The sequence below is a fragment of the Harpia harpyja genome, chromosome 5 (assembly GCF_026419915.1).
Source record: "Harpia harpyja isolate bHarHar1 chromosome 5, bHarHar1 primary haplotype, whole genome shotgun sequence".
Classification (NCBI taxonomy): Eukaryota; Metazoa; Chordata; class Aves; order Accipitriformes; family Accipitridae; genus Harpia; species Harpia harpyja.
In genome coordinates this window covers 75636969-75658504 of record NC_068944.1, presented here as the reverse complement: position 1 = coordinate 75658504, position 21536 = coordinate 75636969, and the positions used below count along the sequence as shown (strand labels likewise).

General features: G+C 55.3%; 1 protein-coding gene across 2 annotated transcripts in view; it reads left to right on the top strand.

Annotated features, from left to right (window-relative positions):
• Positions 1-21283, top strand: part of PTP4A3 (protein tyrosine phosphatase 4A3) — a 42883-nt gene extending 21600 nt beyond the window's left edge. The window contains exons 1-6 of one of the 2 annotated variants that reach the window (XM_052787700.1): positions 11638-11770; positions 12113-12915; positions 14616-14708; positions 18657-18787; positions 19449-19523; positions 20004-21283. In XM_052787700.1, the coding sequence (XP_052643660.1) occupies positions 12811-12915; positions 14616-14708; positions 18657-18787; positions 19449-19523; positions 20004-20121 (522 nt within the window). In that variant the 5' untranslated portion in view covers positions 11638-11770; positions 12113-12810 and the 3' untranslated portion in view covers positions 20122-21283. Of the gene's footprint in view, positions 1-11637; positions 11771-12112; positions 12916-14615; positions 14709-18656; positions 18788-19448; positions 19524-20003 lie in introns of those variants that run through there. The other variant, XM_052787699.1, reaches the window with a different exon arrangement.
• The last annotated feature ends 253 nt before the right edge of the window (positions 21284-21536 follow it).

The following is a 21536-nucleotide window of genomic DNA, read 5'->3' as shown; positions in this document are numbered from 1 at the left end:
CCCGTGCTGGCCGCAGTGCCATGCCAGTACAGCTGCCTCTTTGCAAGGAGATGGGCTGGGAACGGATCAAACTGAAAATAAACTCTTTTTTTTTTTTTTTAATATAATTCTCCCAAGGCATGATCAGCTCCTGGGTGCCTTCACCAAGGTGGCTGTCAACGTCTCAATGCCCTCGTGCCAGCAGGGCTGAGCCAAGCTGGGTGGTGGCTGACTTTGCGCTGGAGCGGATGAGCCCCATGCCCTGTGGCTGGAGGGGACATCTTCGGTGGCCCTCATCTCTGCTCCCTTGGGCTGGACCGCAGTGGGACAGCCTGTCCCTGGGTTGGTTTTGCTGTTGGTTGTCACGTGCAATGCCAAATTTAAATGATTTGTGAAACAGCGAAACATCCTTTGTGCTGGCTGCTACGAGTACTGTATGCTATATAGAGTACAGCGCCTATAGGGCGCTGTAGTATGGTTTATCTGCTAAGATAATTAAAATAGTATGGATTTCAGCATGGAGCCAGGTATATTAATAGGAGTGCCCTCATTTGGCTGCTTCTCCATACCACAGGAGCTTATAATGGGGGAATTGATCGAGCCCTAAGTCAGCGCTAGGTGTTTCTGCACTTCTGCAAGGTCTCCGTAGATTTTCCTCAATGTTGGCATTTTCTGTTTGCTGCAGCCTGGCTCTTTAGAAGCAGCATGAGAAAGAGATGGAGAAAAACCCTCCCGGGGTGCACCGGTTGACAGGCAGCATGGCTGTCTGCCTCCCTCCTCAGGCTGAAACCATCTTGTGTGCCCCTGGGAGCGGAGGGACAGGGACCGCTGTGGCCGGATCTCAAAGTAAGTCTTTAACCTGGGTGGCCGAGCTGCTCCTGATGACTTCTGTTTCTGGCAGACCGGGAACACCCAGGGTAGGTCCCACGGCTCCCCGACAGAGCCCATACGTGCGCTGGTGCTGCTGAGCGAGGAGCCCAGGGCAGGGATCGGCGATGCCCAGTGAGCGCAGTGGGGACAGAGGGGAGAAGGGCTGGTGGTGGGGCAGCCTGGGTTTCAGGCGCCGTCCTATTTTGCTCGTGGCCCATGGAGCTGACAAGGTTGAAGGCTTACTGCCCCGTACTCTCGCCAGCGTCTGCGATGCCCCGTGGTGAAGCTTTTCGGAGCCCAGCGCAGCAGCTCGGTCTCTGGGAGCCTCTGTTGAGATGGTTGGAGCATCGCTGGGTTGGAACGAGGCTCCCTGGCTTCATCATAATAATGGATTTGGGGTTGCAGCTTAATTTACCCAGGGAAGCTCGTTTGCTTTCAGCTTGATTAGAGCCTGCTCCAGCCCAGCAAGGGTGGCCGGGAAATGCCACCCACACCGGGGTGTCAAAATGCCTCTGAAACCATCCAGGAGCCTAGCAGAGCCAGAGCAGCTTGCGTGTCTCCAGGCTATTAAAGCTTACCCCTGGGGCCAGGGAGGATGTGCAGAACACAGATGAAACACCACGTCCTGCCTGTCCCGTCCCTGCTGGATCCGGCCATAGGAGCTGAGGAAGTTTTCCTGCTGAGCAGGGTGGGGAGGCTTCACATCTCAGCCTTTATTTAATTTTCAGGTGATAAAAGTGTTGCTTCCCTGCCCGGCGCGTCTGAGCAGCCAGCACGTTCAAACGCTTCCCTTTCTGCAGGGAATTTGCATTTCCCTGAAGGCAGCACCAGTTTTATGCAAATAGCCCAATGAAAGAAAGTCAAAGCCAAAGCGTGCTCATGAGTAAGCATTCCTGGGCATTTCTTCAGCAAACACTCTCTTGCAAACCTTTTGGTGTTTCGGGGAGAAGCAGTGTGGCGTTGCCATCTCCGGGCTCCTCCAGCCTGAAAAGCGCTGTGCGACGACCGCTTCACCTCCATGTTGTCCCAAGAGCAGTAACAGTCTGGAAAGGTGCTTTGGGGTTGCAACGTCCCACGGTTGGATTTGCTTTTCCTGGGTGCACCGCTCCATGGGACGTGGCATCCCCGCTTGTTGCGGTGTTCACGTGATGTTCCACAGCAGCACTGTAGGCAGGATGGGTTTCCTCCTCTTCCTGCCATTCCCCTGAGGACATGGTCCTTCTCCTTCAATGCTTTCCAAAATCACCTGGGCACTGTCCATCGCAGCCAGCTGGGCTGTGCTGCATGACCTTCTCCTTGCTTTCCCTGCTGGGATGGGGAGAGGAGTGAGTAGCAGCATCCCATGGTGGCTCTGACGTCTGTTTGGAGCAGGCTTTTTGGTCATGCAGATCATTGCAATTTCTCTTTCTGAGATGCCAGGGTGTTTGCTGGCTTTTATAAAGCCACTGCTGGAAATCCTTCCTGTGAATGACAGGAATATGATTAGATGACTCTGTTCATCTTATGTATCGAAGGACAGTTATGTAAGTGGCAAGAAGCACCGGGATCTCTATAGTTTGCCATCAATTCCTTTTTTAGCCTGTTTTGCCTCAAACAGCGGCCGGGAGCAGCCTTGGCATGCCAGAGCACCACTGCATTGCAAGTGAGGATGTGATTTAAAATGTGCTCGTCTGGAGTGCCGGTAGCCTGCTTTCCACTTCTGGTTCGCAGCCTGGAGGGAGACCAACTTGATTATAATGGGGGAGCCCATTTTTACAGCCCAAGACCATGTCCTGAGCTGCAGTGTTGTAGGACTTTGGTCCCCTTGCAGAAGGGGTTTTCAGCACATTTTCCTAAAGCTCAGGCAGTCCTGTTCCACCAAGGATTTTTAATCCCTTGGAAAATCTTGAATCCAGTTTGGGACCCACTTGTTGAAGAGGTGAGCTGGGAGGATGCTGGCATGGAGAGCCTCAGGTCACCTGGCCACCCTGGCCACTGGCAGTCATAGAATCAGAGAATGGTTTGGGATGGAAGGGACCATGGGCAGGGACACCTTCCACTAGATCATGTTGCCCAAAGCCCCATCCAACCTGACCTTGAACACTTCCAGGGATGGGGCATCCACAACTTCCTTGGGCAATCTCTTCCAGTGTTTCATCACCTTCATCGTAAAGAATTTCTTCCTTAAGTCCAATCTAAATTTGCCTCCTTAGTTTAAAACCATTGCCCCTTGTCCTGTTACTACAGGCCATGGTAAAAAGTCTCTGCACTGGCTCAACCTTCTTCCTCCAAAGTGATGCTCAGTCCTCCCGTCTCCTCCTCCTTCCAGTTTGTTCCTCCATCTCCCATGTTGACGGGGTGTAAACTGGGCTGAGGATGAGGGGCAAAGCTTTACACACCTGGGCTCGGCAACGGGCAGGCTCTGCACAGCAAGCAGAGACGCCGATGTCCCGCCAGCAAGAACAGCTGCAACTTCTGACATTTCATCCCCTTTGATCATTTCTTTGAAAGAAAACCACCTTTATTTGCTCTGCAACCTCTTGCAGGCAGGGAACACCTTTTGGCACCTGCCACCACAGTGTCCCTTGACGCTGGGTTTTTTGCACAAGAGCGGCGGCGGCTCAGAGCAAAGGGTTTTGTCCCTGTTCCTGGCGGTGGCCAGGTGCAGGGAGTAGGAGAGGGTACAGGATCAGGCCATGCCCATAGCCCTGCATCCAAAACTGGCAGCTCGGAGGTACCCGCTTTTATCCCCAGAGCTTTGCCGACGTGTTGCCTTTGGAGAGCAATGGTCCCGCAGTGACTGGGGGGCTCTGCCATGACTTTTTGCCGGAGCTAAGGAGGTTTCTGGAAGGGGGTTGCAGGGAAAACCTTCTCTGCGGGATGTGGGCTTGGTGGGGTGAGCCAGGAGCTTGGCATGCCGGGGGTCTGCAGCATGCCTGGGCACCGTCGTACCTTGCAGCATCCCACGCAGGAGCAGGGCATCTTCCCATCTCCCTTCGCTTGCTCCGTGGCTTTTAATTATCCTGGCTGACACTCATCATGTTTCCCCCAGTGTCTCTCCATATTATTAGCTGGGGGAGCACTTATAACCTGCATGCAGCATCTCTGTCCCATCCTGCTGGAAAGGGGAAGGGCTTTTTCCAGGGGAAGCCCTGGAAGGGCTGTTGCAAGGGGTGGTTTCTGCTGGGGGATGACAGTGGTCAGCGCTGGTGAGGACAAGGAGGAGCCATCCCAGAGTTTTCCATGCAGCACTGTCCTCATGGGCTGGTGGCTGCCTTCAAAAGTGCTTTGGTGCCCACTACAAGGGAGAGGGCTGGTGGTCTTGCCACCCGCCAGCAGCCTGTCACGATATGTGTGGCTCTGTCCCCGTGGGGTGAAATGTGTAGACCCAATACTGGGGAGCAAGGGTGAGATGGTTTGGGAGGACAGCCCCTGGGAGCACAGGGTGTGGGTGGTCGAGGAAGCTCAAGGACCCACAAACCCCATCTCAACCTGATGCCATTGACTTGAAGAGCTGCCTTTCTCCAGAGCTTGGCTTCTCTGCTCAATGCTGACTATAGCTTGATGCCACCAGAGAAGACCTTTCCATGGAGCTCATCACAGGCAGAGCACGTTTCCTTCTCTCCTGTGCTGCCATCCCCAGCATGTCATGGAGCAGGGTGTACTTTCAGCACTATCTGCAGGTCAAAATCCACCCATTGGGTAGACCGAGTCCCCTGGAGCCCCCTTCTTCGTCAACAAACCTCCATCAAAGCCACCGCAGCTGGTTGGCGTTGGGAGTTGTGCAAGCCACACCGATGACGCAGAGAAGGCTACCGGTGCCCTTTGGTCAGGGCTGCTGTTGGCTTGACGAGGAGGTAGGACTGGGCGGCATAGGGACGTCTTCACATCGGGATGCCACCACTGAGTGAGGACATGCAAAATAGCAAAGTTCAAGTCCGGTGGAAAACGAGGCAGTTGAAGAACAGAGGCCAAAACATCAGTGCTGGGGAAGGCAGTGGAAAAACTAAACGCAGGCTGCACCTCTCCCAAAAATAGCCTCCCTGGCACAGGCTTAAGCTGTACTTCGAAAGGGACGTCACAACAGACCCCCCCGCGCCCTTCCCAGGGAGCTGCCGTTGCCCATGCTCCTGGTGCTTCCCCCGTAAGAGGCATCGCTCCCCACCCGCATTTTGCCGTTCAGACACCTGCCGCGAGTATTAAATTTGCTCAAAATGCTGCGAGAAACCACAAGAAAAGATGAGCAGATGTTCAGCCGCCCCAAAGATTCGGGGTGGGAGAGGCACGTGGTGGTGGCAGTTGTCGGGGGGGACCACTGGGGTCGGCTTGCCCGCCTATTTGTGTTTTGGGGCGAGGATGCTGCTTGGGGATTTTTTTGTTTCCAAGGATGCTCTTGGGCAAGGCAGGAAGCCTGGAAATGCCCCATCAGATGCAGAATTGCTTTATTTTCCTGACTCCTCTGGCCAAAAGAAATTCCTGAAGGATGGGGGGGGAGCTGTCCCCCAGTATTTGGGGTGCCTGACTTCCCTGTGCATCGGGCACTGGAGCGTGGGGACCAGCCGAGCCTTTCACCCCCCCAAAAAACCCCTCTGGGGCGCACCCTCTACAGATTTGGGAGGCAGCCAGCCCAAAGCCTGCTATTACTTTTCCCTGTGGAGCTGGCCTCTCTTCCGCCCCCTTTTTTATTTTTTTCCTCCTTTCCCTTCAAATCCAAGCCAGGAAAAGCCTCTGACGTCGGCACCGCGGCTGCGAGCTCCTCGTGGCTGCTGGGGGAAGGCGGCAGAGGGGATATCCCGGATCATAAAACCAGGATTTTGCTGCGAGCAGGGCCGCCGCGGGCTGCCTGTGAGTCGTCCGCTGCCGGGGACAGGATGGGAGGGATGGGCAGGGGACTGCGTTTGGCTGGGGGAGAGTCCTTTTCTCCCCAGTGCTGAACATTTGGTACCTTTTTGTGGTTTTTATGAGCCGCTTCTGGTGGCTGAATCTCTTACTGTGCAAGAAGGAGTTAGGTTAAAAAATGCCATCCGTTCATACGCCTCAAATTCGAGCTGCTTGGGGGTTGCGTGTGGGGAGAAAACATGGAATTGCAGCTAAAGGGCTGTTCAAGGGGTGCCTGGAGCATCTTGTGTTTCCTCCGGGGCATTGCCCCATGAGCACTGGACAGGAGAGGCAAGCCCAGCACCAGTGGCCATCACAGGCATCCTTACATCAGCACGGGGTCCACGTCCCATCAGGGTTGTGGACCAGCACCAAAGCAGGCGAGAGGGAAAAACAACTTCCAAAGGGCCAATTTAGGCACTTTCCACACTGCTTCAGCCTCTCTTCAAAGAAAAAAGGTGCAAATAAAAGATAAAAACAGGTCGATTATGTTACCAGGGCATCCGGTGCATTCCCAGCTTGCACAGTGCTGGGAAGACTTTGCTCTTCTTTTTATCTGTCTGTCTGGCTCACTGTCTCATCTTCCCCATTCCTCCCTCTTTCCCAGTCTCCTAAGTGCCTCCTGCTTGCGAATCTCCATACTGACATCATGCCGGCGTCTTTCCCTGCTGCCTAAATACCACCAAACTCCTTTAAATCTGACAGGAGCTATGAAACCAGAGGCCATACGGCTCTTTTCTGCAAATTTACATGTTAGTCTGTGTTTACCGCATGCCAAAAAGGATGTGGAGGAAGATGCATGACCTAGTTTATCTTGCAGGTGTGTTTTGGTGGGCTGCCAAGAGCTCCCCGTCCCTCTCCCTCTGCACCCGTGCAATTTTAATCCTCCTTGCCGTTTTGCTCAGGAAACATCCCCTGTGGCGAAAGAAACAAAAAAAAAACCAACCCCTTGGAGGAAAAACCCCGTGATGCTTCCCAGGCAGATGGTGCCAGGCACTGCTCCGCTCCCAGCAGCAGATACCCCGCAGCTGCCGCTGCCTCCCCACGGTACCCGGCATGGCTTTTCCAGGACATCCCCATCTGCTCTTTCCAGTTCTGCACCTGGAGCAGAACGTGCCAGCGGCCACTTACACCTCTGCCCTCCGATGCCGGCTCCTGCAGGGTGTTTTGTTTCCGTTGCTCTCCTCCCGGATCTTCCCTGTTTCCTTCCGCGCGGATGCGGCCAGAGGAAATCTCAGCACGTTGGCTTTCCTCTGGCTGGGTCCCGGCTGCGGTCGTAGGCTGGGGACAGCACTGTGGCTGTCTATGTCCTGGGATCTATCCTTCCTGGCGGTGGTGCTGGTGGTGGTGCTGGTGGCAATGGTGGCAGTGGTGGTGCTGCTCACGTTGGTGGCAGTGGTGGTGACAGTGGTGGTGCTGGCGGTAGTGGTGGCAGTGGTGACGGTGGTGGTGCTACTGGTGGTGGTGGTGGTGACAGTGGTGGAGCTGCTGGTGCTGGTCATAGTGGTGGCAGTGGTGACAGTAGTGGTTGCTACTGGTGGTGGTGGTGACGGTGGTGGTGCTACTGGTGGTGGTGGTGGTGACAGTGGTGGAGCTGCTGGTGCTGGTCATAGTGGTGGCAGTGGTGACAGTAGTGGTTGCTACTGGTGGTGGTGGTGACAGTGGTGGAGCTGCTGGTGCTGGTTGTAGTGGTGGCAGTGGTGACTGGTGGTGGTGGTGGTGACAGTGGTGGTGCTGCTGGTGCTGGTCGTAGTGGTGGCAGTGGTGGCAGTGGTGACAGTGGTGGTGCTACTGGTGGTGGTGGTGGTGGTGACAGTGGTGGAGCTGCTGGTGCTGGTCGTAGTGGTGGCAGTGGTGAGAGTGGTGGTGCTACTGGTGGTGGTGGTGGTGGTGACAGTGGTGGAGCTGCTAGTGCTGGTCGTAGTGGTGGCAGTGGTGACAGTGGTGACAGTGGTGGTGCTACTGGTGGTGGTGGTGGTGACAGCGGTGGAGCTGGTGGTGCTGGTGGGTCTCCTCGTGTGTGCAACCAAGCCTCGTAGACCTGCTTACTGTGGTCACACGTGGCAGTGGTAGATGTGTGCAGAACTGCTACGTGGTAATAACTGGGACTGCTCAGAAACTTGCATTCCGTTTTCAGGGTGATGGAAATGCTTGTTGCGGAGCTAGGATTGGAAGGGGGGGAGAGTAGGAGTTGATCAGACATAAGGGGAAAGGGCTGGTCGGTGTCTTGCTACATGGGTTGAAAGCAGGAGAGAGGTCAGGCAAATGTAACACAGATGGGTGTTTTATTAGATTTTTCTGAAGGTGAACTTTGAACGTGAGATGTGCTCACTCGGGAGATAGCTATATTTATACACGGGTAAGATACAGATTGTTTGGGTGAGAAAGAGCCTTTGTTCCAAGTCCCGCTGCTAAAGCCCACGTGGAGCGACTGTTTGGCTCTGCGAAGTTTCCTTTTCCTTTGCTTGGGGAGTCGCTGTGTTCAGGAGAACCTGACTTCCCCAGCTGCATCCCGCTAGCCCGAGTACCAGCAGCAAAGCCGTCAGGTCGCGGCTCCAGCCAAGCCCTTTCATTAACTGCAGCAAAGAAGACCTGGCCTTTATTTTGCATCAAGGTGCCAGGAGGAAGAGCAGCCTCATCCCTGCCGTTGCAGGCTCTGTGCCTGGATGGCTGGGACGAGGCCAAGACAGGCGGAATGGAGCTGCCACGCTACAAAGGAATAATTAGGAGAGCCCCGTGATCCCCTCCGCTTTGGGGTGTAGGCAGGGATGCGATGGCTCGGTGGTCCCCATCCTCCAGAGCAGCATCCCCCGTTGCTCTCTTGCCACAGCGGGGTGCATTCTCCCTGGATCCTCGCTGGGCTCTTGGGTGCAAAACTTCGTGTGGAAGAACCAGAAACTTCCACAATCATGGCACAAAATGTCGTTGCGGCTCGCACGGTACGTGTGTCTCTCGGGGGCTTTGCAAGGAAGAAGCCCACCATGTCGCATTAATACTTGTGGAAATTCAAAGGCGAGCGTTGCCGGCGAAGCTTTGAGATGAGCTTGCAGATGTTGGGCTGGCAGTGATGGGCACATTGTGGGGAGGTGGTCCCTGTCCCTCCCTGGCCTTGGGCACAGCAGGGGGATGGTGGCAGCTGGGTACCCGGCTCCTCCGATTATCTGTGCTGGATTTCCTTCATTGAGCTTCACCCTGATGGGTTTGAGCCTGAAAGGCCAGTGCTGCACTGCTGAGCATCCTCATCCAGGTCTTGCTTACTGTGTCCTCACGTGCTTCATCTAGATCCCCCGTAGTGCTCAAGTCAGAAGGATATTTATTCACTTGGCAGGTTATTAATATTAGCTGAAAAACCCTTTTCCACATTATTGTGCCACGCTTAATATGGTGATCAGCATCGCAGCCTGTAGCACTGGGGATGATTTGTAATTGAATATCCATTAGGGATTTAGAGACTTTGGGGCTGAATTGCCGGGACATGCAATTGCCAAAATACTTGAAACGCTTCCACTGGAGAGGAGACCTTGTGGGAAAGGAGCACTCACTGTTCTCATATGCAGGCAGTTCCCAGTGAACCTCCGTTACTGGCAGCAAGCACACCCAAGCCAATAAAAAATTATATGGGATCCAGAGTGCCGATGGAGCATGAACCATGTGTTGGATGACGATGGGGAGCAAGCTACCGCTCCTGGCGTGCGATGCTGGCGTTGGGGCTCACAGCAGCTCCCAGTCCCACAGCGTTGCTCAGCGGGTGGGTTTAATCCGGGGCATGACCCTGCAGCCGGTTAAAACGGGACATAAGGTTGTTTGGGGTAGGGAAAAAGTTGGGTTTTGCTGCTTTTCCTTGTGCACTGCAAGCATCTCTCATGCTGGTGCATCGAGCCCCAAGGGGCAGAAGGCAAGATGTCATTAAATGTGTTGGAAGCTGAAAGAGCCAAGAGCTGAAGGTGTTAAAAGCAGAAGATCCCTGGGTCCTTTGCTTCAGAGAAATTGGGTTTGCAGGGGGATGATTTGGGGCAATACCTGCGTTCCAGCAGCTCTTCCCTTTGAGCAAGCATCTGTGGCTACCCATCCCTTCTACTTCCCATCCCTTTGGAGGGTTTTAACCTCTTCTTCTTCGTTGAAGCAAATGGAGAAGGAAGGAAGAAGCTTGCTGAGGGGGTTGCCAGCGTGTTTTTCTTGGAAAACATTCACTCGCTGGGTTGCTGGCTCTTTTCGTGGCCATGCTGCCCTGCAGCTCAGCAGCTGGACCTCTAGGAGCCACATAGCCAAAACCAGCCCAAAATTACCCTCCAGAAATACCATTTCTTACCTGGCCATGGTAAGCTCATCTCGGGGGGGGGAGGAGACCCCGCAAGCAAAGAGATGGATGGGAAAAGCGTATTGAGCCCAGGGGGAGAGGAGGTTTCCCATCTCATCTTGCAGGAGCGTTGCAAGCTTTAAGCAAAGATCCCGGCTGCTGTGGTCCAGCTGGGGAGGGTGAGCTGCCCTTGGGGGGGTCAACATGACCTGGGGCCTGAGCTGCTCTGAATCAGACCAAAAATGCTGCTGGGAGGCAGCTCTCAGCTTGCTCCCATCCTTCAGCTGAGCTTCCAGCCTCCATCAGCTGCTAAAATCTGATTTTCTCAATGGAGACTGGAAAATCCCCCCCAGGATGCCCCACTCATCCCCTGCAGCCCAGGCAGGGTTTGAACTTCGCAGAGCATCCATGCAGGGTGGATTATTACTGTTCTTCAGCATCCTTCAAAAAAAACCGCCAAGATAACACACCCCAACTGAAGGAGCCCATGGCTCGACGCTGCTGAGCCACGAGTCACCATCACAAACCACACAGCTGGTTTTGTCCCATCTTCCCCGATCTTTTTATGGGAAAAAAAAAAAATGAGTCAGGAGTGATGGGACATGATTGACAAGGGGGTTTGGGGCAATTAAGGAGGATGGGGACATATAAGGGTCTGCAAAGGAGCTGGGGATGGCTCAGTGCTGATATCCCTTTGAGTTTTGGCCCTTTCCCAGCTCCTAGCCCCCTCTAAGCTCCTTTCCAAAATCCCAGCTACAAACCCATGGGCACGGAGATGCGCTGTGCGCCAGGGCAGTGCCAGGGCTCGCACATGCTGCCAATAATAAATTAGTGCCCTGCCAGCAGCAAAGTCCACTATTTTAGCAGCCAAGCTGGGCACGTTTAGGAGAGCAACGTGCTTCCCCTTGCCACCTTTTCCTTTTGCTATTTGTTTTTTTCAGTCCTGGGGACCACCGGTGAAGCAGGAGGCAGCGAGTGGGTTGTAAATGATGCTGAGGCACGGAGGATCCCGGCGACAGCACCCAGGCGGTGTGATGAGCTGGTCGGTGCTCAGTGCACCTCCCTGCTCCCACTTTGTCTTGTCGCATCAGGATAAAACAACCCGGAGGGGAAAGTTTCTTGGCGCTGGGGCATTAGGAGAAGAGGCGAGTGGGTGCATACTGGCCTGGCTCGGGTTACTTATGTGCTTATGGTCTATTTTGAGGCTCCAGCCACGTGGCGCTAAGCAGCTGCTGACCCAGGGAAGGGACCAGCTTCAAAACAAGAGTCTGGTGGGTGACAACCCGGGGAAGCGCCAGGTTTCCCTTTGCTCTGAGCAGGGCTGGCAGCACCCTCGCTTCCCCGCTGGGCCGATCCTCTCTTGGGTTTTGGCATTTCCACGGCGGGAATTGATTTTCTTTTTTAATTTTTCCCGTTGCCATCCTTGAAGGCAAAGGTGCCGCAGGTTGCGAGGCCGGCGTATTTTATAAGGGAGCGACGTGCTGGCAGCGATGGGGATGCAGATGTGCGAGCGGGGAGAAGCATCCATCGCTAGCGCTGGCGAAACGGCGCAGCTGCGACCCCCTCCTCTGCCCCCCCCCCCCCCCCAAGAAAGCTCATTTGCGGGCGGCTTAGTTTGCCTAAGAGCATTAGAGGTGCATTTGGTGGACATTAGCCGCTCGAGCAGCACCAGGAGCGTGTGGCTGATTAGGGGCGGCGGCGGCTGGTTTCGGGCAGAGCGCCGTATTTGGGGCAGAAATATTCGCTGTGCGTTTCGGGGACTCAAAGGTGAGGTCTTGGGGGGACAGGATGGGTGCCGGGGGGGGGGGTCAGTTTGCGTGGCGCGGGTGCTCGAATACACCAGCCGGGTGCTGACATTGGGTGGCGTGAGAGCAAGCCCCTTCCCTGCCATGTGGGTTTTCCCTTTTGCGGGGAAATGAGAGTTGTCCCCCTGGCTTTCCGGTGCCATTTCAGCTTTTCAGATGATATTTCAGTTATTTCCTTAAATACCACCCGGCTTACTCATCTACGGTCTCCTGCAAACGACGAGCGTGGTCAGGGATGCGCGTACGGGAGCCAGCCCGGGGAGGAAGACCCTCACCACCGTCTTTCCCTTTCCTTCCCCTCCAGCCTCGCTCTCTGCTGGGATTTATGGAGGTGCTGAGGCGCAGCTCTGAGCCCCGCAGACCCCGTCAGCCCACCCCATAAAGCAGCGCCCGGCCGCCTCGCCTCGTCTCGCCCGGCATCCCGACCCTCCGACTCAACCATTCAAGGCTCCCGTGCATGGATCGCCCCAGCGAGGGACCGCTGCCGGACGCCGCCGACACCGCCCCGTAGGCTCCCGGCCCCCCGTGCCGCCCCCAAGTACTCCACATACCCCGATGGGGTAACGTGACGGGGGTCCCCCTCCCGCCACCGCCACCCCCCCATATGCAGAGGCCTTTCTAGAGCGCCGGGGAGCGCGCGGCACCGGAGGCGGCAGCCGCTCGCCGTCGCGCACACGCCAAGGACACCGACACTACAGCAAAGGGATTTCTTTTTTTTTTTTTAATTATTATTATTATTATTATTATTATTATCATTAATATTATTTTTTCCCATCTGGCTTTTTACCCCGGGGGGCTTGCAGTGTGTCGAGGAAGCCGGCGCGCTCCCAGGAGCTGGGATTATTTGCACAACGTCTGTATATTGAGTTCTCGATCCTGTTTTATTTTTATTTTTTAAGCGCAGAGGGGTGGTTGGTTTTTTTTTTTCCCCTCCACGCCACGCTTTTCTTGGGTTTTTCCCCCACTGCCGTCAGCACCACCTCACCCTCCTCCCATCCCACCATGGCCCGGATGAACCGCCCTGCGCCGGTGGAGGTCTGCTACAAAAACATGAGGTTCCTGATCACCCACAACCCTACCAATGCCACGCTCAGCACCTTCTTGGAGGTAAGGAGGGGAGGCTGGAAGTTGGGGACCAGGGTCCAGCTGCACGTTTTGGGGCTGAAAGCCAATGTTGAGATGCAACAGGGATCAGTCCTGTGTAGGATGAGGCAGCAGCACATCCCCTTTGGTACCACAGCCCCCGGTGGCATCCCAGGGCGGTGGGTCCAATCACCGCCAGCTTTTTGGGGTTGGATGTTTTGGAGGACCGCAGGCGTGATGTTTGAGCACGGTGGAGGTGGAACAGAGTTTCCCCGTTCCTGTTGCATCTCCTGGCAGCTCCACCAGCACATCACGTCAAGGGGCTTTGCAGTGATTGCACATGGATGCACGCAACCTCCCCTGCATCTCCCAGCACCTCAATAAGGACGTTTCGTCCCAAATATCCCAGCGTCTTTCCAATGTCCAGAGTGTTTTGGGCAGTGCCCAAGATGCTGGAGGGCTCAGTGTTGCATGAGCCAGCGACAGTGCCCTGCCTGGGAGCGCTGCCTCCGGCACTGGCAGCAGCTGGGAGTTTGCGGGGGGATTAATGGATGCATATCTGCGGTCCGGGACGAAAGGCTTCGACTTGCTCTTTTGATCAGTGCCTGGGGGAAACACCATGTCCTGCAGGTTCAATCGAGCTGGCACAAGCAGCTTCTGCTTACGAGGAGTCATTTTGGGATGTTACTGCATTCGTGCGGGGGACCTGGGGCTGCACGTGAGCCTGGTGAAGAATTTTTGCCTTAGACTTAAACCGCGTTGAGGTCTGATGTGCTGGCACCAGAGGCATCCTCCGAGCTCGAGGAATCCCCCCCCAATGCACACCTGAAAAAAAACCCACGTGAGCGCTACCGGCTCAGAACGCCGCAGGAAGGTGGTTGCGATTTGGGGACAGCCACCCCATACACTGCACGCTGTGCACAAGGCGATGGAGATGGCACCAGTGGGAACGGGGAAAAATTCCCCTTTTCCTCCAGCCTCTTAGGTTTTTGGCCAAGCTGCTGAGTGTGCGGGGGTTTGCCGCGGTCTGGCAAGCGCACATGGGGAACGGAGGAGATGATAAATCATTGAAGGGGATGATCTCACACGGTGCCCGGCGAGGCCGGTACGCTGGCACGTAATCCGGGAGCAATCCTTGCGGCAGGTGATAAGCCACGCTGGAAGCAGCCCAAGTCCCACACCCAAGCCTGCAGCGCGTTGGAATGATGATGGGATATGGCAAGGAGGTCAAGAAGGAGCCCCTGAGCAATCTGCAAGACGCGAGCGCGGTTGGCGGGGTGTGCTACGACCCCCCCCTCCAGCCTATGCATTTCTGCAGCGGGAGTTGTGACCTTGCTGGGCACAAATAATTTCTCCTTTGGGGGACTTGCGCCCATGTTGGGGTTGTTTTTTTGCCTGGGGTGTAAAGTCCCTGCTGGTGTGGCTGTCAGGGCTTAAAAATAAACAGCCCCGTTGTCGCTCGTGACTCCAAGGAGTCATGAAGGTGCTGGGTAAAAATCCTACTGTGGCCACACGGCTTGGTGCCCTGGGATTTCATGTTTCCTTGTGCTTCCCAGGCTGGATGGACCACAGGGGGTTTGCTCGAGGGTCCAGAGATGGGGCACGGCACTGTTTTAGGGTCCGTAGTGGTCCATGTGGTCATAGCAGGGCTGAGATGTGTTGGGCTTAACTGGGCTGCAACTGGCAGGGCTTTTTCACACTCCTCCTTCTCCTTGCCTTCCCAGGACCTGAAGAAATACGGTGCCACCACGGTTGTGCGAGTGTGCGAAGTGACCTATGACAAGACCCCCCTGGAGAAGGATGGCATCACTGTCATGGTAGGTGGGCAGCAGGATGGGCACCAGGGGGGCTGCCCCCTTCCACCCCCCATGCTTAAATACCCCCAGCCCTCGGCTCTGCTAAAACCTCTGCATTTCAGATAGACCGAAGTGGCATCACACGTGCCTGGGAGCGGGGTTTGAAGCCCAACTTCATCCTCTGGGTGAGGCGGGCGAGCTCCCCGCTCCCCGAGCTGCGATGGGGCTGGTGCTTTAAAAAAAGAAAGTGCTGCCCACGCACCCGAAACTGTGACTCACACGGTTGAGTCGGCAGCTGCCTTCCCTGCCTGTCGCTCAGGCTTTAAAGCATCCAGGGGATGGGAGCGCCTGATCCCACGTGGAAGACGCGCACGGTTCCCTTTACCCCCGGCGTTATCTTAACTGGGGGTGCGGGTTTTTTGCTCTTCCAGCAGCCGGCTGGTGCAGCTCTGGGGGATGAAAGGGAGCAGGCAGCAAGCAGGAAAAAGCAAGGAGGCAGAGCAGGCAGCTGCCTGGGCTGCATCTTGGCTGATAAGTAGTTGGAGATGATGTCAGGCGTGATTGCCCTGCCAGGGAGTTCAGCTCCAGCTGGAAAGTGAAGCTCTGCTTGTTATTTAGGAAAGGGTTTGGAAGTGCCTCGTGCCTCCTGGGGTGGTCCTCTGTGTGTAGGTCCTCTCTGTGTAGCTCGCTCTGTATAATGTATACCCTATGGAGAGAGTAGCTATATCCTACATCCTCTGGGATATAAGTAGATAATAGATCCTATGTCTCTAGATACAGATCCTCCAGATGCAGATCTCACTAGATAGAGATGCTATGTCTCTGTAGGATATATCTTATCCTATAGAGGAAGATAGCTGTATGCTACATATAGAATCTGTATCTAGGATATCATATCTGCTCACTTACACACCAAATTCTGCCTTTTACCCTGTTTCTGACTGGAGTCCTCCAGTCTGAGTTTATATATCTAGGATGTACATACCTCTCTACCTATCTTATATGGAGAGATATCTATATCTAGGATTTGTTTTACGTAGGGAGATATCAATATGCTAGATACAGAAACTATATGACACTGTATAGAAACTGTATAGCTTCTGTATATAAGTTTGTATAACTGTATAGAAACTATGTAAGGTATATCATAGGGAGAGGTATCTGTCCCCTATGTATCTATGGATAGATATATCTATGCAGATACAGAGATATCTCTAAATACACCTATATCAAATATATCTATGTATAGACTATACCTATACATCCTAATCCCTTTCTTTGGGGAATAGGCACAAGCTAGTTGAGGTCTGACTCTGGTGCGGTGTGCCTGGGTGCCAGCGTCTGCAGCCACAGCGCCCGTACGTACAGTTGTCCTGTCCCGGACACGCTCCCCAGGTGTTTCGGACACCTCCTCTGCTTTCAGCTCCTCTGTGTGCCACCGGGGATCCCGAGCAATCTCTAGAGCTGACGGCAGTTCCCAAGTTGTGCCGTGCGTCCTGTGCCATGGACATCTGCTCGGCAGCTCTTCCAGCAGGTTGGAGATGGAGCAGAAATCCTGCCGGAGAACCAGTGCTGTGCAGGTTTCACTGTAGGAAGGTTAATGGTGCAGGATGGATATATGGTATTGGATATGCCAATACTGTTTAATATCTTCATCAGTGATTTTGGTAGTGGGATTGAGTGCACCCTCAGCAAGTTTGCAGGTGACACCAAGCTGAGTGGTGCAGTTGATATGCTCGAGGGAAGGGATGCCATCCAGAGGGACCTCGAGAGGCTTGGGGAGTGGGCTCCTGCAAACCTCATGAAGTTCAGCAAGGCCAAGGGCAAGGTCCTGCACCTGGGTCGGGGCAATCCCAGATGTGGATAGAGGCTGGGCAATGAGTGGATTGAGAGCAGCCCTGCGGAGAAGGACTGGGGGGCACTGGTCGATGAAAGACTGGACATGAGCTGGCAATGTTCATTTGCAGCCCAGAAAGCCAATCATCTCCTGGGCTGCACCAAAAGAAGGCCAGCAGGTCAAGGGAGGTGATTCTCCCCCTCTGCTCCACTCTCATGAGATCCCACCTGGAGTACTGTGTCCAGCTGTGGGGACCCCAGCATAAGAAAGCCACGGACCTGTTGGAGCAGGTCCAGAGGAGGTTCACAGAAATGGTCAGAGGGTTGGAACAGGTCTGCTGTGGAGAAAGGCTGAGACAGTCGGGGTTGTTCAGCCTGGAGATGAGAAGGTTCCAAGGAGACCTTATTGCAGCCTTTCGGTATAGAAAGGAGGCTTATAAGAAAGATAAAGACTTTTTACCAGGGCCTGTTGCGATACGACAAGGGGCAACGGTTTTAAACTGAAAGAAGGTAGGTTTAAATTGGATGTAAGGAAGAAATTTTTTATGATGAAGGTGGTGAGACACCGGAACAGGTTGCCCAGAGAAGTTGTGGGTGCCCCACCACTGGAAGTGTTCCCGGTCAGGTTGGACAGGGCTCTGAGCAACAGGATCTAGTGACAGATGTCCCTGCCCATGGCAGGGGGGATGGACTAGATGATATTTGAAGGTCTCTTCCACCCCAAACCATTCTATGATTCGGTGATTTTTTGATATGGTGTGTCTTCCCCGGTGTGAGCCTGGTGACCTGCACTCATGGCTGAAGCGGTGCTTTCCGGGCACCGCAGGGAGGAGATGGTCTTGCTGGGTGGGTATAGGCTGTGCAGGATGGGCTGGCTCAGGCATTAGGATATCCTGAAGCCCAACATGCTCCTTTCCTAGCAAAGCCCAACTGAAATCACATTACCTGTTCATACACTGAAGTGAAGCTCAGCTCAGCAGCTTCTTTTGCCGTCTTACGCCAAGGATGACTCCAGCACGGCAGCTTAGTGACTCACTCCTCAAACATGAGGATTACAGCCCCATGCTTCCCACTCACCGGGGATCAATGTGCCACATCACCTCCAAGCATTGCTCACCTGCCTGTCCCCTTCCCCCGCTGCTGTTTGGCCAGTGGCCACGTTCCTCCTGCCAAATCCATTTTGAGAGAGAATTCCACATTTGGGGAGAGACACGCGGCCTCGACTGGCTGGGGAGAGACCGTCCCTTCCCCAAAATGCTGGAGCAGTCACAGGCAAGCGGGGGGGACACTTTTCCCCCATAGCAGAGCCCAGGGACGGGGGGCTGCTTAATGCAGTACCTGTTTTACCCACTTCATCATTGAGCCTCAATGTTGAGTCCGTGCAGCTCAAGGATGAAGCTCAGAAGAAGATGGGCACTTTTTTTTTCCCCCCTGAAGAGCCTTTCCTGAAGGATGCTATTTAAATGGCCCCATTTGGAGGGGTGTCCCTCTGGAAGGATGGAGCCCTTCGGCTCTCCCTAGGGCTGTGGAAGGGGTGCCCAGAGCATCCTTTTGGGGCTTGTGCGTTCACCTTCCCCTCCATGTGTTGCAGCAAGCTGAATTTCGGCACCGCATCAGGCCCTGAGATTTCAGCCATCTCCAAGATACCTTTGCTCAAACTTCCTACAAAGTGGCTTTGCGCTTCCAAGTGCTGGATTTAGTCAGGAGCTGGCAGGGGGAAGGATGGGACTTGCAGCTCCCCGAAGCTCAGTGCAGTCATCCGAATGGGGAGGAGGCAGGCGATGGCCACCCTGGTTCTGCAGAGGCAGGACACGGGGACCGTGTTGCCGGTCCTGTAGGTGCTCCTGAAGGCTGAACCTGTCCATAGAAGATGGGAGGACCCCAGACCTAGACTCGTATGACTGCAAACCCTGAGCCGAAGCAGCTGGGGGATTCCTGCATGCCAGACGGCGCCGCAAAACCTGCTACATCCCCGCGGAGCTGCACTGTGACCCCAGTTCCTGGCACATGCATCCGCCTCCCCGCTGCCGAGATCCCAAACGCCATGGCCCGAGTAAAAAGCAATCCCCTGAGTTTTTTCCCCAGGGTCTGACAGTATTTCTCTCTTCCCCTGACCTTGCCCCCACCTTGCAGGATTGGCCGTTCGATGATGGAGCGCCTCCTCCCAGCAAGATAGTGGAAGATTGGCTCAACTTGCTGAAGACCAAGTTCTGCGAAGACCCCGGCTGCTGCGTGGCCGTGCACTGCGTGGCCGGCCTGGGGCGGTAAGTCAGAGCCTGGCACCCCGGCTGCCACCCCACCCATGAAGGGGAAAGAGGGAAGACCACGCCAGCTCCCCTCCGTCCACCTTACAGCAGGGTTTTTGCATGCAGTGGAGACCTTAGTGGGAATAGATGTTGACGGGGGGGCTGCTGCCTGAGCTCCTCCTTGCGCTTCTCACAGCCAAATCCTGGGCACCGGGGGGGACCCGGGTTGCTCGGTGCTGTCCTGCCAGTGCCCTACGGTGATTTTGCTTTTGGTAAGAGCTCATCTTGGAAATATTGCAATATGCTTCCCACTACAACTGGGAGCCATTGCGTCTCACGAGCTGCTGTGTTTTGCTGCTCCCCCCCACTGCAGGTCAGGTTTTGCATGTGTATTTACATCCACTTTTCCGATAGATTTGCCTCCAAAATCCTCATGCTCATTAGAAGAGCAGCAAACAGCTGCCAGCCCTGTCCTGAGGGCTTTACCCCTAAAATCAGCCATTCTTTCGGGCAGCACTTGCAGCCAAATGGCAAGAAATTACAAACTAAAAGCCAGCGCTGGCGATTGCCCACAACGCTAGCATTACAGCCCTGCGGTGTGTCCCCTCCGCCCCAGGACGGGATGTCAGCCTCTGGGCCACACGGCTGGGGAGTGACCGCCACTGCCGTTCCCTTTCAGCGCTCCCGTCCTCGTCGCGCTGGCCTTGATCGAGAGTGGGATGAAGTACGAAGACGCCATCCAGTTCATCCGACAGTAAGTCGAGCGGCGTTTTGGTGTCGGGGGAGAAAGCGGACCCTCTCCGAGGGAACGGAGAGATCTGGGCTGTCCCAGAGTTTTTTCAGGATGCCGGGGTTGCTTTTTCTCTCCTTTGGGAGAGGAAAAGGGAGGTGCTGGCTTCGAGCACCCTGTGACTGCATCAGGGCTGCAGGAGGCTTGGGCAGCAGCTGGGAGCATCCCTGGGGGGCTTTTGGCAGACACCCTGCTTCTGCCAGCTACCCACGTGTTTCTTCCCCAGCTCTCCATGTCCTGAGACTCCCAGGGCAGATGAGTGAGAAAAGCTGCTGGGGTCGGTGCTCATCTCCATCCCTGGAGGATGCACGCGGCCGCAGCCTCCAAAATCCCTTTCTGTTCCAGGCAGGGGGGTTCAGCACCCTGACAGGGCTGGGTTCGGGGTGTGGGGGGGTCTTCTCCTGCCACACTGCTGACTGTGCCGACCCTTCTCTGTCCCCGCAGGAAGCGCAGAGGAGCCATCAACAGCAAGCAGCTGACGTACTTGGAAAAATACCGACCAAAGCAGAGACTCCGATTTAAGGACCCTCATAACCACAAGAACAAATGCTGCATCATGTAACCTCAATGACCTCTTGCCAAAATCCGTGCACACAGACACCCGGGCACTCGCACACATCCCACCCCCTCACCTCCTTGCCCAGCCCTGCACACCCCACGCGCCACCCCACTGCCAGGGCTGGGGTGGGGGGATATGGGAGCACCACCACCGTGTTCCAGCACCCACAGCACGGTCGTCTTGCCGAACCCCCGAAAAAGGTTGCTCTCTCCAGCTACAGCCCCGAGGAGGGAAGGCAGCGCTGCCCTTTGACTCTTGGTGTTAGCCGGCAATGAGCTCACGTGACGGTTCTTCATCGCCTTCCTCCTCCTCTTCCCTTTCCCCTCCCGTTGCACTGAGAGGGATGGGGTGAAGGGTGCTTGGTTTGGAGTAACGCAGGCAGGGCTGTGCCAGCTGAGAAGGGATGGGGAGCAGGAGGGCCAGAGCACCCCCAGAAAAACCCTTTCCCACCTCTTCCCTATAAATAAGGGCTGCAGCAGCGGGGACGGAGGTGGGAACGGCACAATGGCCTCTACGGGGGGAAGATGGTGACAGCAGGGAGCGGTGAAGGGGGCTTGTAGCTTGGTGCTGGCCCTGTGGCCACGGGAAGGGCTGAGCTAATTCTCCCCAGCACCGTTTCCTTTCTTATGGCTTCCTCGCCCACTTCATCATCTCCCCGTTGCCTTGATGCCAGCTGGGATGCTGCAGCGGGGGCTCGCTGCAGCCAAGGCAGGGGTGCTGGGAAGCTCGGGGACCGTGGCGGGGCTTTGAGGCACCCAGCTTTTGCCAGGGTGCAGGGTCAGCACTGGGTCCCCCAAAGTGTGGGGTGCTCTTATTTATAGCTTCCAAATTCAATGCACGGGGTGGTGGGTTCTCTCCTGTCGTGTCCCCATCGCTAAGCCGTGGCGCAAACCCCAATTCTGGCTGCAGTGCCCTGGGGATGCAATGTGCATCTCGGGGCACGTCCATGTCCTCCACCGCTGCGTTTGCTGGCCGAGGGGCTGGGCTGCAGCTTTCCTGGGGGATTTTGGGTGCTCCTGGCAAGAGCACATCACCAAATTTTGCACCTGCCTTTCCCACATCTGTAACACGGCGCCTGGCACCCACAAACCCCCCCGGCGCGTGCCCTGATGAGGTGGACTCAGAGTTGCCCCTGAGCCGGGACATGAAACATCTCTCAACTTTCTGCCTTTGAATGCTTGCAGCAGCTGGAGCGGTGGGCACGTAGGGGGCATGGGGGTGTTTTTTCTTTTGACGAGGATAAGAAGAAATTTGCTAATTAAAGGAAAAAAAAAAAAACTTAAAAAAAAAACAAAAACTGTTTGTCTTCCGCACGTCCTCTGGCCTTTCTTTCTCCCATCGCTGCCCAGTGGAGCCCAGAAGGTGACCCGTGCCCCCCCCCGAGTGATCTCCAGCACCAGGTCACAGCTGGCTGCCAT